Here is a 16,712-nt window from a genome sequence, read left to right as displayed (position 1 = left end):
CAGGAAACTGGATGGATGGATGAATGGATTTCATTATTTTCTTTGTACCCCACTTTGATATAATGAAAATTTGATTTATTATTCAGAAGTTTCAGCTTAAAAGTTTTTAGAAGTATTCCTGTTATGTTAAAGTGCAGTATAATTGTGCTATGTATAAACTTTTTCAAAGCCATTTAGAGACTTCCAAAAGTAAAGATTATTCTTTTGGTTTTTTTAATTCAAAGCTACATGCTGTTATGAAATAAAAAGCCATAGTATGGGTATCCTTTTAAACTCTGGTTGAAAGCCAGGTAACACTTTTGTTTGAAGTTATATGGCTTTGTTACAAATAGAAGGCAGGAAAAAAATGTTCTCCACTTTCTTGTAATTCACCTTTATATTTTAAGAACCATGGATTTCTTCAAATTTTCCCCTTGTTTGTTTGTTTCCTAAATGCAGTGTGAGTTCTAGTTCAGTGCCAGCTATATATTTAGAATTGATTAGGAGAGGGTACACAAGAGGACCAGTGAGGCAGGGATAAACAAATATAAATAAAAGAAAAAAAATACAGGGTATTGTATGTTCCCCCACTCATCTCTTATCCTCTTGCTGCAGAGAGTGCACTTTGGAAGGTTTCTAGAGAGATAATTTCAGTGTGCAGCACCCACATATCATGAGTTCTTGACTTTGGATAGACTACATTGCAGTTTAATCATGGATTAAGTCTGTTTTCATTTCCTGCACATACATTAAAGTGAGAGCCAGAAGAGGCATCCTGGGACTTCCAAGTAACCCACTGCTGAAGAATGTTCTCCCTAGTATCATTTTATGTGATGCTTTCTGAGAAGCTGGATAGTGCTTTCATATATTCACTTTGCTTGTTGTTGGAGAACATGTTGCTCTTCTTGTGGAATGGAAAATGGGCCAATTTTCTGTCATGCTATTTCTACATCTTTATTTTGAAAGGAATCACAAACGCATTTCAGTGAGGTTTATGTTTCACTCAGGGAGTGGGAGACTCTTAAAGTATCCGTGTACAGAGGCCTGCAGCTAGGAAGGGGTCAGTCTACGCTTACTGCCTTCATGCATAAATGAAGAAAGGCACTAATCAGCTAGAGTTTATTTGGGCTCCCTGTGCTGGTGAATGTAATAGTACGGTTAGAATGAAGTGAAAGGGGGGAGGAAAACGAAGGAACAACAAATACCCCCATGCTAATTTAGTAAAGGGGAGGAGGGGGAAAAGGCAAATAAGAACTTAGTGGGAGGTTTTTTGTTTTTGCTTTTGTTGTGTGTGTGTGTGTGTGTGTGTGCACACACATGTACTCACAGAAGGACCGCTTTCCAAGAAAGGATGGCAGTTAAAAAAAATACTGTTGCCACAAGCAACAACATGGATGAATATGAGAAACATAAAAGCCAGGCACAAAAGAGTTCAAAACATTTACATATAGTTTAAGAACAGGAGAAATGACTCCATGTGATAGATGCCCATCAGTAGCCTATGATGGAAATATTGTGTACCTTAATTTGGATGGTAGTTATTTAAGGCATATGCTATATATTAAAATTCCTCAAGTTCTCTACTTGCTAAACTTCACACACAGATCTGTACTTAAGATTTGTGAACTTTATATACTGTAGCTCAATTGCAAATTAAATAATAATAATAAAATAGGTCATGGAGGGGGGATCAAATTGAACGTGAATGCTTAAAAGAATGTCCTTGGAAGAAAAGCATAGCACGCTCCTGGTTTAAAAACTGCTGAGTTTAACATAGGAAATTTATGAATGAGGACATTGATAGTAATTTTTGTTGCAAAACATCTCAAGCCCCAAAGGATGCTTAGCATGCAGTAAATTCACATCCCATTTAGCAGCAGCAAGGTGAAGGCTGCTGATCATAGTTCTCTAGATTCCTTGAGGACTTACTGCTTAAAAGCAACATCTTTCTTTTTTCTTTCTAGATTGGCAGATTGCTACTCTGGCTTTACTCTTGGGCGGTGCTGCCATCATTCTCATTGCATTCCTGGTGGGTTTGATTTCAATCTGCGTGGGATCACGAAGGCGCTTTTACAGACCTGTTGCTGTCATGCTTTTTGCAGCAGGTAAATAGATTCATTACTTTCAAACTGGCATTAAAGTTGCATGAACTGTTCTATCCTCATGCAGAAGCAGTATGTAGTTGCTGCATTACATACAAATTGAGAGGCATTTATTGTATTTGAAAGTAAATTGGCTAAAGGTTTATGATAGTATCAGTTTTTAATGTGTTAAGCATTTTTCAGAGCACAGTGGTAATTTCTAACTTCTAAAAGGTGAATAAATAATAGTTCTTGACAGGGACGTTGCCTTGGGAATTACAGCAGATGTATTTACCAAGTCTTTTCTCACATCCAGTATCCCCTCACTCCTTTGAGTGACCCCTAGGTGATCTTAAGGTAACATTATTGTTTCTGACATGAAACTGAAAGAAAATTTCAGCATATGTACCCTTAAAGATATAAATCTATTTGGACATAAACATGGTTATACTGAAAAATCATAATGTATAACTTAATCCATCAGACAATTGAGTTGTATGAGGTCAGTGGCATACTCAGTAATTTAACAACCATCATCTTATGAAGCATTCTATGATTAAAATATCAACCAAGGTAAAAGGGACATTCAACTAAAAGTCAGGGAGCTATTTTTTAAAAGGGGCTAATAAGACTAAATGCCCAGTGCATTATTTTGTGTGTTTCAATTTCCATTTATAAGGATAACCTTGAATGTGTTTTCCTTTTTGACTCACACCAAAATATTCTTGAAGTGCCTTCAATGTACCCTGTCAGTCATATCTGATTTGAAGACTGCAAAATAAGCCCCTGTGACTGTCAATAATGAAGACACTGACAAAACCTTCTAGGCTATTAGGTGGATGTTTTAAAAGCTGTTTAAAGATGGGAGTAGATGAGATGTCTAAGGATTTGAAGGGTAGTTTAAGCTAAAAATATAAAGTCAGAAGTGTTCTGCTGCCCCCTGCTGTTTGTGTTTATTTTCTTATACCCATCCAGGCAGACTCATCAGAATGTGTCTAAAAATGAAGGTCCGTAGGGCTGAGGGAACGTGGAAGTAGGACTAATTCAAATCTCTTCAGTGATTTGCTCAAAATCACGTATTAGTTATACTGGTGGATCTAGTGGTTTATCACTGCTAACTCCCTCATTCTTTCAACTGTTGGGTGCCTATTCCGGACCCAGTAAAACACCATTACAAAAAAAAATATTTTAAAGGCTTAGGTGGTGACCATAGTATCAATATTTTGTTGATCTCCTATGTAGTAGAAGGTCTCTATTGTGAACCATATAGTACAACATGAAGATTCTTCTAAAGATTCCATCACTATTCTCTAGTTTAGTTCTTGCTTCATGGATTTACCATGGCTCTTTTTCTATTTTCTCAATTAAATAATTTATATATTTTAATTGCAGTATAAGTTTATCTTTGCAGCTAGGATCTATTAGCATAGTGATTAATCCATTGTAATAGAATTCCTTGATAAATTGTTCAGAAATGATATGCCGTTCTTTAAAACTGGAATTATGTTCCGAATAATTTTTAGAATACTCAGGTATTTCTGATTTTAGGACAACATAGAGATGTTAGAAGCATTCTCATATAAATATCTAATATTATTGTGCTACCAGTTAACTATTCCATTTAGCCTTTAATTTACCACATAATAGCATATGCAAACTCTATAAAAACAGTTATTGTTTATAGCATCTATTTCAAACATGCTTACAAAAGTAACTGGACATTTCCAATTTTGTGGTGTTGTTTTTCTCCCCCCAAAATTCTGTACACTTTCCTAAGTATAGCAAAGTTTATGAAAATGTAAAAATAACTACTGGTTGTGACAGAAAAAGTACTTTAAATGAAAATAAGTCAAAGGTATTGGATTTGTTCAAAACAAAGAGTTTGATTGAGCCCTATCTATCACAAATATTAGCAAATTATAAAATAATGAAAGGAATTCCTACAGCAATATCCATGTAGTGTTATTCTATCCATTGAGACCTAAAATGAGCACTGTACTGCCACATTTGAAAAATGTCAATGAAATATGTGGTAAGATTTACTTTGGCTTATTCTCTTTTGAAATTGTGTGTATTGAAGCTTTTTTTAAAAAAAAATAACCATTAGTTTAGTGTTCACTTTGTATATAAGCAAAGTAAAACTTGCTGGTTATTTGAAACATGTCATGAAAAGGTTTCTCTCTTCCATTTACAAAAGCCATTAAGAAGTTACCTGCAGCTGATTTCTGGAAAAGATATTCATTACACATAATAACCCATTATTGATTTGGGCCTAAGATTCACAAAGTTGGAAAATCTGCCTACTCAAAATAATGATAGCTTAACATCATGGCCATTTATGTTACTTGCTTCTTAGTAAACATACTTATTCTAGTGGTTGACTCATCTCACTTGTAATTCAGCTTAGTGATTCTTTGTAAATATGTATTTGGGGCCATTTCCCTTTTGTATTCATTGTAAACTGCTTTAAAGTGGTCTGCATTTCTCCTCTTTCCTCAAGATGTTTTCTTCTGCAAATAATACCAAGCCTTATCATGGTGCTAACACACATAGAGTGGTATCTTTCTCAGCAAAGAAATATTGTTTTTCTTCTGCTGAGACATGCAGCACATAAAATCAAAAGAGATGTAGCACTACCACTTGGAAAGATCTCTGCACAAGACTGCAATATTTACTTCATTAATTCAGTACCATGTGTTGTGCTCAGTATCTGAGTCACTCAAGAAATGGTTGAATGAATGATGGAAAGATGACTAAGTTACGTGGCTTGTAATCTGATAGGGTAAAAAAAGGCATGTAAATAGCTAGCTAACTGTAATTCTCTTTTTTTTAACCCATTTCTCTCTTTGCAATTTATGAAGCAGCAAGTTTCATGGGATCACAAAGCTAAGACCAACATAGCTCAAAAAATAATAGTTATAAAACTGATTTTTTTTCAGTTTTGCATGTTTTCATTCATTAACATATATATGTTGGGTACCTACAGTATGTAACTATACTTGGTGTTAGAAAACATACTGTAAGGGGTTTTTTTTTAAGATTTTATTTATTTATTTATTTTTAGAGAGGGAAGGGAGGGAGAAAGAGAGAGAGAAACATCAATGTGCAGTTGCTGGGGGTCATGGCCTGCAACCCAGGCATGTACCCTGACTGGGAATCGAACCTGCGACACTTTGGTTCGCAGCCCGTGCTCAATCCACTGAGCTACGCCAGCCAGGGCTCAGGGTTTTTATTAAAAGCTGATGATTAAGTATTATAAAGCCAGCCAAAGAGCTTTTAGGGTTTTTTTTTAAATCTTCTCTTTTTCTTTGAGGTCCTTAATTTAGGGTGGGCTTGTTAACCTGCTTAAATAGTTGCTGGGAGGGCTAAGAGTCCATCTAAAATATTGTCCCATGTTCCATATGTCTCTCAGTCAGTGATCCTAGAAGTCTAGACTTCAGAATGAGCTGTTATCCATAATGTTGATAATAGTTAACTCAGCACCTACCATAGGTCACACTGCTAATGCTTAGCATACCCAATCTCTGATAATAACAATCTTAAGATTAGGCGTTTCTTTCCCTCTATTTTCAGTGAAGAAATAGGTTCAGAAAGGTTGAGTACTTTCCCCAGGGTTATCCCACTGGTAAGAGATGCAGAGTCAGGGTTTCAATGCAGGGCACCTATCTTCCTTAACCCAAGTGAGGATTCACAAGTCATCTTTACTTGGGTACACATAACATTTAGAGAAAGGAGCAGAGCCAGTCTTGAGTTTTGAATTCAGCTGCCGGTTGTGTGCTGCAGTTGGAATCCATCCTGTAACTCCAATTACTCCATCTCTTGGGAGCAACACCTGAAGGAAGTTAGCAGCTTGAGACGTCATAAAGACCACAAACTGATCAATGCAGCATGATTGAACTGCAGCACATGGTAAAAGCTGTGCACATTTCCAGTAGAGTTGACCACACCATATTTCTTACGGTGTGACTGATGATAGATAATATATGATAAGATTCTGATAACTGGCATCTTGTTCTCACGTAAGACTCCGTGAAATTAGAGGGGTGTCTTTCTGAGTCTTTTATTGTCTGGCTTTGCAGATCTTTTTATGTCCTGCTGGGAGTTAGGATTATTTTTTTTCTTTTTTTCGTAAGGCCTTTAATACAAATGGCAGAAAATCTCCAGTCTTTCATAACTCAGATTTTAAATAACAGAATTCCTGCTGATTGTATCATTAATGATGTTTCTTTTCTTATAGCTGCAAATAGCCACCTGTGAATGACTTCATGTGAAATGACAATTTTTTTTTCAGCATCCTGCAACCCCTTTGTATCTGTCAGCTATCTCTGATTAGATGCTTGTGTTTTGCAGTCTCCTCACCATCCTGTAACAAAGTGAGATGGCTAGAGGTATTGTGAGTATAGATTTCGGCAGGAAAATTAGTGTCCAGCTTAAATTTCAAACTAAAGAGGTGTTCTTTCATTCACAGAACCTTATCAACTTCAAACTACCCTTTGGCAAGAACAATTGACAGTATCTCTGCCAAGAATTAATTTCACATGCGTGATGACTTTCAACAGTTACAGAATAAATTTTATAAAGAAAAAGAAGTTGATAACTTCATATTACCCTTCACGGGCACATGTTTTTATCCTCCAAATTATTATTTCCTTCATGTACACGGTGTATTTAGGGATCAGCTACTAAGTTCTATCAATTCTCTCTTTAAATTATCTTGTAAATCTGTGGCCTCTCATATACCACCATTACTGCCTTAATTGAGGACATAACTGTTCATGAAGTGGATAATCTCAGTCCTGAGATTTTCACTTCCCCTACTTTGTTTTCTTTGTCTGTGATAACATCTGACTTAAAATTCTATGTGACTCCTTTCTTTCCCTCTCCTAGAATCCAGTCATTTCTTTACATTCCTGGATCTTTCTTTCTCACTGACATCACCTTAGTCATCACTGCACATGGGTATCCATTCATTGCCTAACCTCCTAGGGGCCTGTCCTTCTCCAGTCCCGTCCGCGTATAGTCTAGTCTGTCTCACACACGAACCGGTGAAGGATAGTTCTAAAATACAAACCTGCTCTTGTCCCATGTCCCCTGGGTTTCCCAGAGAGGGAACCTGAGACAAGGAATCAAGTGCAAGTACTTTATCTGGAAGGTAAAAGAAGGGACATTGAAACTGAGAAAGGGAAGGGAAGGCAGCCAATAAAGAGTATATTATCAAGCCAGTTGTCGGTGTAAGCAGCTGGAGCTTAATCTTCCTGGAAAAAAAATCTGAAAACCACTGAACACACACTTCAGGGTTATCTCACTGGAAGGACTAGGGGAGTGGAAGGGCATTTGTAAACCAAGTTCTGAGAATCATTGGGAGGGGCTGTTGGTGATGAGCGGGAGATAGCAGTGTTAATTTCCCAGAATGCCAAGCCTGCCCAATGGTCAGGCAAAGAAGCACAGGCACTGACAAGTGCAAGTCAGGTTGACATATGCTGGAGTGACAATGATGAGACTATATGGACAGAGCACCAACAGCATCTGCAATTAAACTAACTTGTAAGATGCCTTCCTATAGAAACCAGTTTATTATTTTTATGACACATTAAGCCTTTTGTAGCTTGAGCCAAACATCTCCATACGAATGTACCCTTCATTCCACCGATGTGAATTTTCCATAGGCACACCTTCTTATACCTCTCAGCTGCATACAAACTACTTCTTCTTCTTAAAAGTCATCTCTATCTCATAGAGAGAGGGACTGTCTGTCCTTCAAGAACCAGTTGAACTGATGCTTCATCTGTAAAGCCTTCCCTCCTGTCCCCAGGCACAAGTGGTGCTTAGAATATTGTTAAAAGTCAGTAAACATGTGATGAGTGGCTTATAAGTGTGAACATACATGCAGCGAGAAATATCAAAGGACCAGCCCCATGGCCAATCTCACTTACTCCCTTCCCCTCAAACAGAGTGGGCATCCAATCAATGTTTGTTGAAACATTGAACTATCTCCTTTAATACTGAACATCCCCGTTCCAATATGGAATATTTGAGGTATTTCAGTATTGAAAACATTGAAGAACATCCCCATAAAGAAAACTAGCCATTGCAAAGGAATTAGTACCTGTAAGTTCTGCTCATGCTTCTATCAACACAATTTCATGGTTAGTAGTTTTGCTGCCTCTTTTTTAAAAAGTGAGGAGGGGGGATTAAAATGAACCTCAAATTCCCTTCACATTCTAAAATCCTATAAAACTTCACATTTGTGGTCTCTGAATTTACAGCGTAGAGATCACCACAGCCAGAGCCTATTGATTGGTGGTAAAGTAAAACAGGGTGGTAGTATGGTGGTATTTTATTGAGTTCTCAGCCTTTTAGGTGTGTTTCCTTTGCAGCATCTCCAAAAGACAGGGAGGCATTTTTGCTTGCATAGATGTATTTTATTAGATGGAGAAATTTATTTGCAAGTGCAGGATTATATATATTTGTTCTCAATTTTGCTATTGCATGCATTTCTCTCAGTGATTCCAAAGAGAGTAAAATAATTCACAGCCATAAAGCATTTTAGGATAATTTTCATCTGGCTACAACACAATAAAGTTTTATCTTTGAGAAAGCTGCTTGGGAGAGTATGCCCGTGGAGCCTAATGGAGTTATATTTCTACTTTTCCACTAGAGGAATATTAAGTTATTATATTATACCATGGAGGCCAAATAGTTGCTAAATAAAACACACTGAAATGAATATTAAAAGCAGTCTAGCTAAACATCTCACTCCAGGGACTGGTAGGTTCACCAAAGAAACCTTATAATCCTTTTAGAATATATCTCAGATCAGTTACTACTTCACTACTCAAACTCCTCTAGCAGCTGCCCATCACACTTAGGATAAAATCCAGACCCCTGACCATAATTCACAGGTCCATTCCAGGCTGTCTTTTCCATCATCTCATGCTGCTCACTCCCTTCCTTGCTCTCTGTACTGCAACCACAGCATCCTTACTGAGGTTTCACTTCATCCAGTGTGCTCCTGTGGCAGGAGCTTTGCACTGCCTCTGCCTTCCCCCCATTTTGCTCATTCCTCACTATTGACCTGCACCCCCTACTTCATTCAGGTCTGAGCTCTAATGTCTCCTCACCAGGGAGATCTTCAACTCTCTGTCTAAAAGAGTATAGCATCCTGTCTTGTTTACTTATTTTCTTGTACTTTTATGTCCCTGCACAATACCTGCCATATTCTATATTTAGTTACAACAGACTGCCTACCCATGAGGGTAGTACTTTTGTTACCAATGTCTGAAACTGTATCACTTTAGAAACATTCAAATATGTATTGAATGAACGAACTTATTGAATGAGTAGATGCATTGCTATTCTTAACTCACATTAATATTTCAGTCCTGTCCTGCTAGGATCAGTCACAATTTGACTACTGACCAGAGTACAGAAACCTTAAGGAGAAATATGTTTTTGTTTTTGTTTTGTTTTGTTTTTTCAAGTTTACTTAGTAACTTTGGAATTTTTTCTTCTATAGCTCACAGTTGATAGTAATTGACTTCTTGTGACTATTAAGACATTGAAAACGTGAAGACACCCTTTCACATAGGCACAGAGCCAGCTGAATTTTTTAAATTTATACACATTTAGCAGTTACTGGATGAAAATATTATGGATTATATAATATGCTATCAGTTGTCCTAACAATGACTTAACCCTTTTTTCTGAGATTTTTAAGCTACCAACAAGGTGTGATTTCTAGTTTAGATGCTGAGAGACTTTCCTTTTTTTTATGGACCTATTTACCCATTCACTTTGAATAGTAATGAGGAACTACTGACCTGCATGGCAAAAATGTCTAGATTTCTTATATCAGGTTCTAGAAAGGTCATCGATTCTTAGTTAGAGCTTCATAGAAAGTAATTATTTTGAGGAATCAGGCCCTCATCAATTTTCTGTACTTCATCAGTTTTATATCAGAGATAGATGACTGTTACACAGACTTTCTAGGAACATTAATCATATAGATAATACTGATCTTTTACAGGTAGTGAGAACAGATGAGAGTAAGTTTTAAAGCACAAAATTCCAGTTTAATTAAGCATACTATCCACCTTACTGCTCTTTTTAAAAATGCAATAAACTGTATCTTGTGTATTTTATCAAAGTTTTATTCTTCTACTTCTTAATTGTTTACATTTTCATTGTTGCACTTTTGGAATTTAACAGTACTTTTAGGGTGAGTTAAATAATAATCATTTGAGCCACAAATTTACTTTCTATATCAGGGGTTGGCAAACTTTTTAAAATTAAGGGCCAGATAGTAACTATTTCAGGCTTTGTGGGCCACATGGTTTCTACTGCAGTTCCTCGAGTACATGAATGAGTGTGCCTAGCTGTGTTTCAATAAAACTTTTTTCAAAACCAAACAGCAGACCCAATTTGGTAGTTTGCCAACTCCCATCACATAGCACTGTGTCTCAGATATTTCAGGGAGGAGATTGTCTGTTTCATATAGTAGAGAATGAGGCAGATGCATCCCCTAAATTCTGTTGCAGTTAGTAAATTAATTTATAAAATGGAAATGATATAATAGTTGACTCAAAAGGAAGTTATGATTTCAAATGGAAGACATCATCTCTTGTGTAATCAATCCCATGCCTCATATAAAAATATCCACAGAACAAATACCACTTTATTTAGATATTTTTAAATCCCTCCTTCCTGATTAATAGGCTCATTTTATTTTATTATCTATGACTCATCACATTTCCTCTTTAGCCCTGACTGAGAATGAACTAAGAATTGAGGGCTACATTTTGTGCTCTATAGTAGTAACCATTTTTAGCTTAAGTTTTCCAGTGCCATTATTTCCCCTGCCTTCATGACTTAATTCTTTTTTGAAAATGACTAAGGATTAAATATATAAATGCTATCTATTGTATGTAATAGAAAGGGTATAACTGATTGTGGCTTCTTGACAAAGATGACTCTTGGACCCCCTTTTAAAGATGAGGAACGTGGACTGCGTGAGAGGAAAAGAATGAAAATAGTTTCATCAAAATAGGACTCACTGCAATATCAGGCTGAGGTAGATGATATTGAGAAGTAACAATAACAAAAGCACATCTTGAATCACAAGTTGACCAGTTTCATAAGTACAAATGAATTCAAACTCCCCAGTTCCTCAAGCATAAATAAATAATAAGAGGTTTAGCCCATACTTAGGGTCACTATCCTAGGGGACCTATTTATAGGTTTTACGTAAGTGAACACTTAAACTTAACTAGCATCCCACTTGCTATAATGCTAATAATTATATATATTAGTGTACAAAAGTAGGTTTACAGTTGTGAGTACATGAATCACAAGTATTATTTTTATATTATTTATTATTATGTTATTTATTTGCACAACTGTAAACCTACGTTTGCCCACCCCTGTATGTGTTTGTGATGGGAGAATTACTACTTTGTGTGCCCATATAAATTACTATATTGCAGTAATTCTTTTGTCAAAAACTATTATGGTGATTTACTAATTATTAATAGAGTAATTCTTAGTATGGTGTGAAAATAGTGTTAAACAAAGAAAAATTGTTACTATTTTAAAGTATATGCCATCTAGAATAAACAATGCTTCAAATGTTTTGCCTTTTATGTTTATTTGGTTAAAAATAATTCTCATACCTATGTGTGGTTATATGTTATATTATTTCCTGTAAATGCATTTTTCTAATTCTGATTTGCTTTTCTTTCAGTTGTTTTACAGGTTTGCAGCCTGGTCCTTTACCCCATCAAGTTCATTGAAACTGTGAGCTTGAAAATTTACCATGAGTTCAATTGGGGTTACGGCCTGGCGTGGGGTGCAACTATATTCTCGTTTGGGGGTGCCATCCTTTATTGCCTGAACCCTAAGAACTACGAAGACTACTACTAGAACCAATAGTCTCAAAGTGGGGGAAAAACATCCAACAAGGATTACATCTGCATCTTTTCTAACTCACTATTTTCTAAAACACTTGTGGAGTGTGAAGCAGTTTGCTAAGTTGATTTTAATATCTTTTGCCTTTTGGCTGTCAACATCATAACCAGCTTTTACATCCATTTTAGGGACCTGCACAAATTAAGAGAGCTGATTATACATAGGCAAATGCTGCAAACTTCCAATATGTTCATGTCATTTTTCTTGACAAGCAAAGGGTATATATGGCAGCAACCATTGTGAGAAACTAGTTGGAAAGAGAAATGCCTGAATCTCCTATTGCCTGCAGGGGAGCAGCTGGCATAAGCAACATTTAGAAGCCCCTTTGCGCTGACAAGGATTCTACTGTAAGAGTCCTTATCATCTGCTTTTCCCACCCGGTGACTACATTGCCATTGGTTTTTTGCTTGAGTGAGCTCTTGAATAGTGAACTGCCCATCAGCATCTAATGGGAGTTCTGAATGTAAGTGGTTAACGGTACATATTCCATCTTTAAGAGTACTCATTTTAATGGGAGGTTATGCTTTGGCAATCAGCATTTCCCTGGGAAGGGAGTCAAGACTTGGAGACAATGTGCTTTTCATTATGTGGTTAGAAATTGTACCTCAGCCATATCTAGGATGAGGAAAATTGGGAGTCTCTGCTTTCCCTGGGGCAACTAGAAAGAAACATGCATGAGTTGCTTTTGTCCTAAGTACCCGTTAAATCACTCACCAAACATTACAGCAAATAATTGTGCATATGTAACAAGCTTAAATACTTTTATAGATGGGCCATAAATGGTAATAAGTTGTTCCCTAGTCCTACACTTGCATTTGCCTATCACACATAAGATTAATATTTGCTCTAGTGGCGTGATTTGAACACTAACCTTGTACACGTTGTTAAGAGGCTTAGATCGGTATGCACACTTATTTACCGTACAAAAGTACACATTAAAGCTTTTGCTCTATGTTCTCTACTGTTTCACTGGAAAGTTTCAATAGAATTGTATAAGAAGAAAAATTGAAATGGTGTTAATCTGAAAGTTAATGATTCTTCTGTAAGCACCGTAGTTCAAAAGAGAGTAGCAATTAGGATGATCACTTTGTTTAAAATAGAAGGCTGATTTTTTTCAAGTATTTTCAGTGTCTTTATTAAAAAGTACAGGAGTAGTGATAGATTATATAAATGTCTAAATGTCTCAGTAGAGGAGTGGAATTCATCTGGTTATCACCTGGTCCTCTGATGTTAAATAATGGGCTAACTGATTTGTGCACACAATTCTGATGGGTTTATGTTAAGAGAATCATTTGTTGACTGTTCAAATGGAAGGAAATACCAATAATAGGGGATAAGCGTGCAACTAATCTCACACTGCAAACTTGTCCATCCTGTTTAGTATACAAATTTGGATAGTTTAATTATAAACGTATTTTTATATCAAATATACAGTTCTAATATAAAAATTATAAATAATTATTTTTGTTAACAAAGACACTACAACAGTATGTCCTGGTTTTGGCCCTCTCGCAGAAAGAAGCATTGGAAAAGTCATTTAAAACATACCTATGTTCTCTTCTATTGCAAAATTTGTTAAGAGCAGTACCACATCAATAGTATTTAATAATTTACTTTACCTCCCAAGGCAGAGGTCCGTTTTCAGCTTGTCTTAAAAATTGTTGCCAAAACAACAGAAAAAAATGCCATATTTTATTATTCAAATGCTTAAAAAATCTCTTATCTTCTGACTTTTCTATAGAATCACAAAGTAAATATGAAGTACCAGGCTTATTCTTATTTTAGCATTGACAGGAAAAAATGATTAAATACATTCTAGAGAGAAACCTTTATAAAAATGTATGTTTCTATGTAGAATGCTAAGAAACTATGAGTGAAAATTTTCCAGAAAGATTTAGTATTACAGAACCTTTTAAAGCAATTTTCTTGAGAAATATACATAGTAAAATCTGGGCCAGACTGTCTCACAGTTAATTACATATTGTCAGAGCAGCATGAGAAATACGATATTCGTTGGAAAGGGATTTTGGCTACTAAGCCCTCTCTATTGTGAGAGAACCTCTTTATTCCTGAAGAATGAAAGAACAGTACTTTGGTGCTGACATCAATGAGGCACTTTTCTTAGTCCTAGTAGAGGATGCAGTGTGCTGTTGGAATATCACATCTCAAGTCTTCTTTCTCAAGTTTCCATTCTCTGTCAATATGGCAAGACTATGTTATTGGCTAAGGCACACATATTTGCAGTTTACTGAAAAGTTGATTTCTAATATAACTTTTCCCTTTTCCAGTGGAGAGCCCTATGCTATATTTCTAATTTCTACCATCACTAATGTTTGGAAGTGTTTCGTTACTAACAAGCTCAGTACAACATGAGTTGTCGTTGCTCATCTGAAATACTGTTTTGTCTTTCAGAGTAAACACAAGTGAATTTTCACCTGCATTAACACTGTCTTTGCAGCTTTAGGTTTGTTTGATGTTGTCTTACAAGCAAAACTGTTAACTATAAACCCATTGTTTATCTTAGAGAGATACACGTATAGCAAAAAGTACTCAGCAGGGCTAGTTATTTGGATTTCTTGCACAACTATTTAGCTTTTTGTAAGTTCAACATGTAAATTTTAAAAACAAATATAGAGAGACCTATGTGTTTGAAATATAAATGATATATATGGATTAGCATGTACCTGTATATTAAACATGCAGATGAACTGACTGGTAAGTGACGTCTAATTGTATGGCTAGCAATGTAATTTATTCAGACTGTATTTTTGTACAGAGCAGCGCACACTAACCTATGCCTCTGTGTCCTCTTTAATGCCTAAAACTGTGCCTAGAAATTTCATCTGTCTTAAAAATAAAAAATACTTCATGCTGTTTATGCGATTAGTTTCTCTACTGCTGTTCTATATTTATTATTTTAAAGTATATGACATGTTTACGACTTAAATATGAATTCATGATATACCAGTTATTTTTTCTAACAGTCCTCTGGGGTACCCTGTTTATCACTCCAGTGGTTTTGAGTTTGCAGTTTCAGGATCAGTTCTTCATTTCATGATTTTTGTAGCTAACACAAAGTTATCTATGTGGAAAAAATAAAAATAAAAGTGGTTTCACTGAAGTGGTTTGATTCTGTGTCTTCTCTACTGTGTGGACCCTCTTAACAGTTTCCCACATTACATGTGTTCAGTTCATTTTGTCCTTTATGTATCATTTTGAAAACACAGCTTAATACAACATGCTCATTTTGTGTCTGACTCCTTTGAAACTACATTTCATTTCCAATTCTCAAGATTCTGTCCTCTGCACCTGAGTCACGTGAACAATAAAAAAGGAGATGCCTTTTTAAACTTTCCATTTTAAGAGGAAGGAGATAGCGTGCGCTATCATTTTTCCTACTCTCTCATCACACAATTAGAAACAACAGTAGTGAAAGAGTCTTTGTTTAGTTTACAGTGTTTGCAAGGTATGTTAAAGCAGGCTTTCCTACATCATGTCTATGTTTTAGAGAGGCACTCTAAATTTGCAGTACACACATGCATGTGTGTTCGTGTATACGTGAATAAATTCATAAATTTAAAGTAAAAATTTCCCACCACCCTTTCTGTATATAAAATGGTGAGCATACTTGGAAAGAAACTTAAGTTAGACAATGAAATTCACTTGTGTGATTGTCAGAAAATCTTCTTAAGGTTATATAATAAGACCACATATGATTGAGCTACTTTTCTGTCAGTAAATCAGTTTGAACATGAAATACATTTTTTGTCACAAAGGTATCTATCCATTTATGTCTCATAAACCCTCGAATTTTAAAAGGTTCACAGTATATTTTTCTGCTAAAAATTAGTGTAAATTATCTGCAAGTCTATAGTATATTTAATATCAAACTTTCAAAAGTATACTTAAAAGTTAAAAATTTGCAAATTTTTGCGAATTTTCTATCATTTTCATAATTTTCCATTTCAATGACCTTATTCTAATTTGGTGGAGTAGCATGTCATTCACTTGATGTATATTTCCAGCATAAAATACTTTCATTTTTATACAGAATTCTCATGAGTGAAACACCTTTACAAACATGTCCTGCCTGGTAATTATCCATGACCCAGTTTCCCCAAATTTGGAAGACATGGAGACATAACTTCACTAGGATTTGACAAAGGAAAATCCTTTGCCCTCAGAGATTTCATTGTGAACATGAAACAGGAAAGCATTTTCAATTTGCTTTGTCATAATGGCAATGTAGCCTGTTAGCAGTTTGTGTTATTAAGTTAGGCCCATATTATGTCAACGTAGTGTTCCATTGTGATGGTTTCTAAGTAACTTTGGTTAGAAAATAACTTGATAGTGAAATTATTTTGTATTCTGTAGCATGAGCCACTGAATACCTGTATTTATAATTTATCAAATTTTCATGTTATGACCTGTTAATAGCTTTTCAGAAGTGCAAACTGAAAAAGAACAAATAAAGATTAGAATTAAGTACTTAGTATTTTCACAGGAAGCACTGATTTATTTGAATAATTTAACTTCTATTCAAGTATTAGAACATGGTCTCGTAGCTACTAATGTCAGGGTTACAATGAGACTAACAAGACTCCATGTAATAAAATGCCAATGATTTTTTACTATATAAGACAGGTTTTCAGACTGGGAAGTCCTCACATTTATTTTTAACAACCACTG

The 16,712-nt window shown here is 35.6% G+C and overlaps 1 protein-coding gene across 1 annotated transcript in view; it reads left to right on the top strand.

Moving 5' to 3' along the window:
- Positions 1–14,909, top strand: part of LOC123832790 (transmembrane protein 47) — a 29,751-nt gene extending 14,842 nt beyond the window's left edge. The window contains exons 2-3 of the mRNA XM_045860607.1: positions 1,944–2,084; positions 11,800–14,909. Of these exons, the coding sequence (XP_045716563.1) occupies positions 1,944–2,084; positions 11,800–11,978 (320 nt within the window). The 3' untranslated portion in view covers positions 11,979–14,909. The remainder of the gene's footprint in view (positions 1–1,943; positions 2,085–11,799) is intronic.
- The last annotated feature ends 1,803 nt before the right edge of the window (positions 14,910–16,712 follow it).

The sequence above is a fragment of the Phyllostomus hastatus genome, unplaced genomic scaffold (assembly GCF_019186645.2).
Source record: "Phyllostomus hastatus isolate PE091 unplaced genomic scaffold, TTU_PhHast_1.1 phas_scaffold_200, whole genome shotgun sequence".
Taxonomy (NCBI): Eukaryota; Metazoa; Chordata; class Mammalia; order Chiroptera; family Phyllostomidae; genus Phyllostomus; species Phyllostomus hastatus.
The sequence above is the reverse complement of the archived record's forward strand: the minus strand, read 5'-3'. Positions and strand labels throughout refer to the sequence as shown.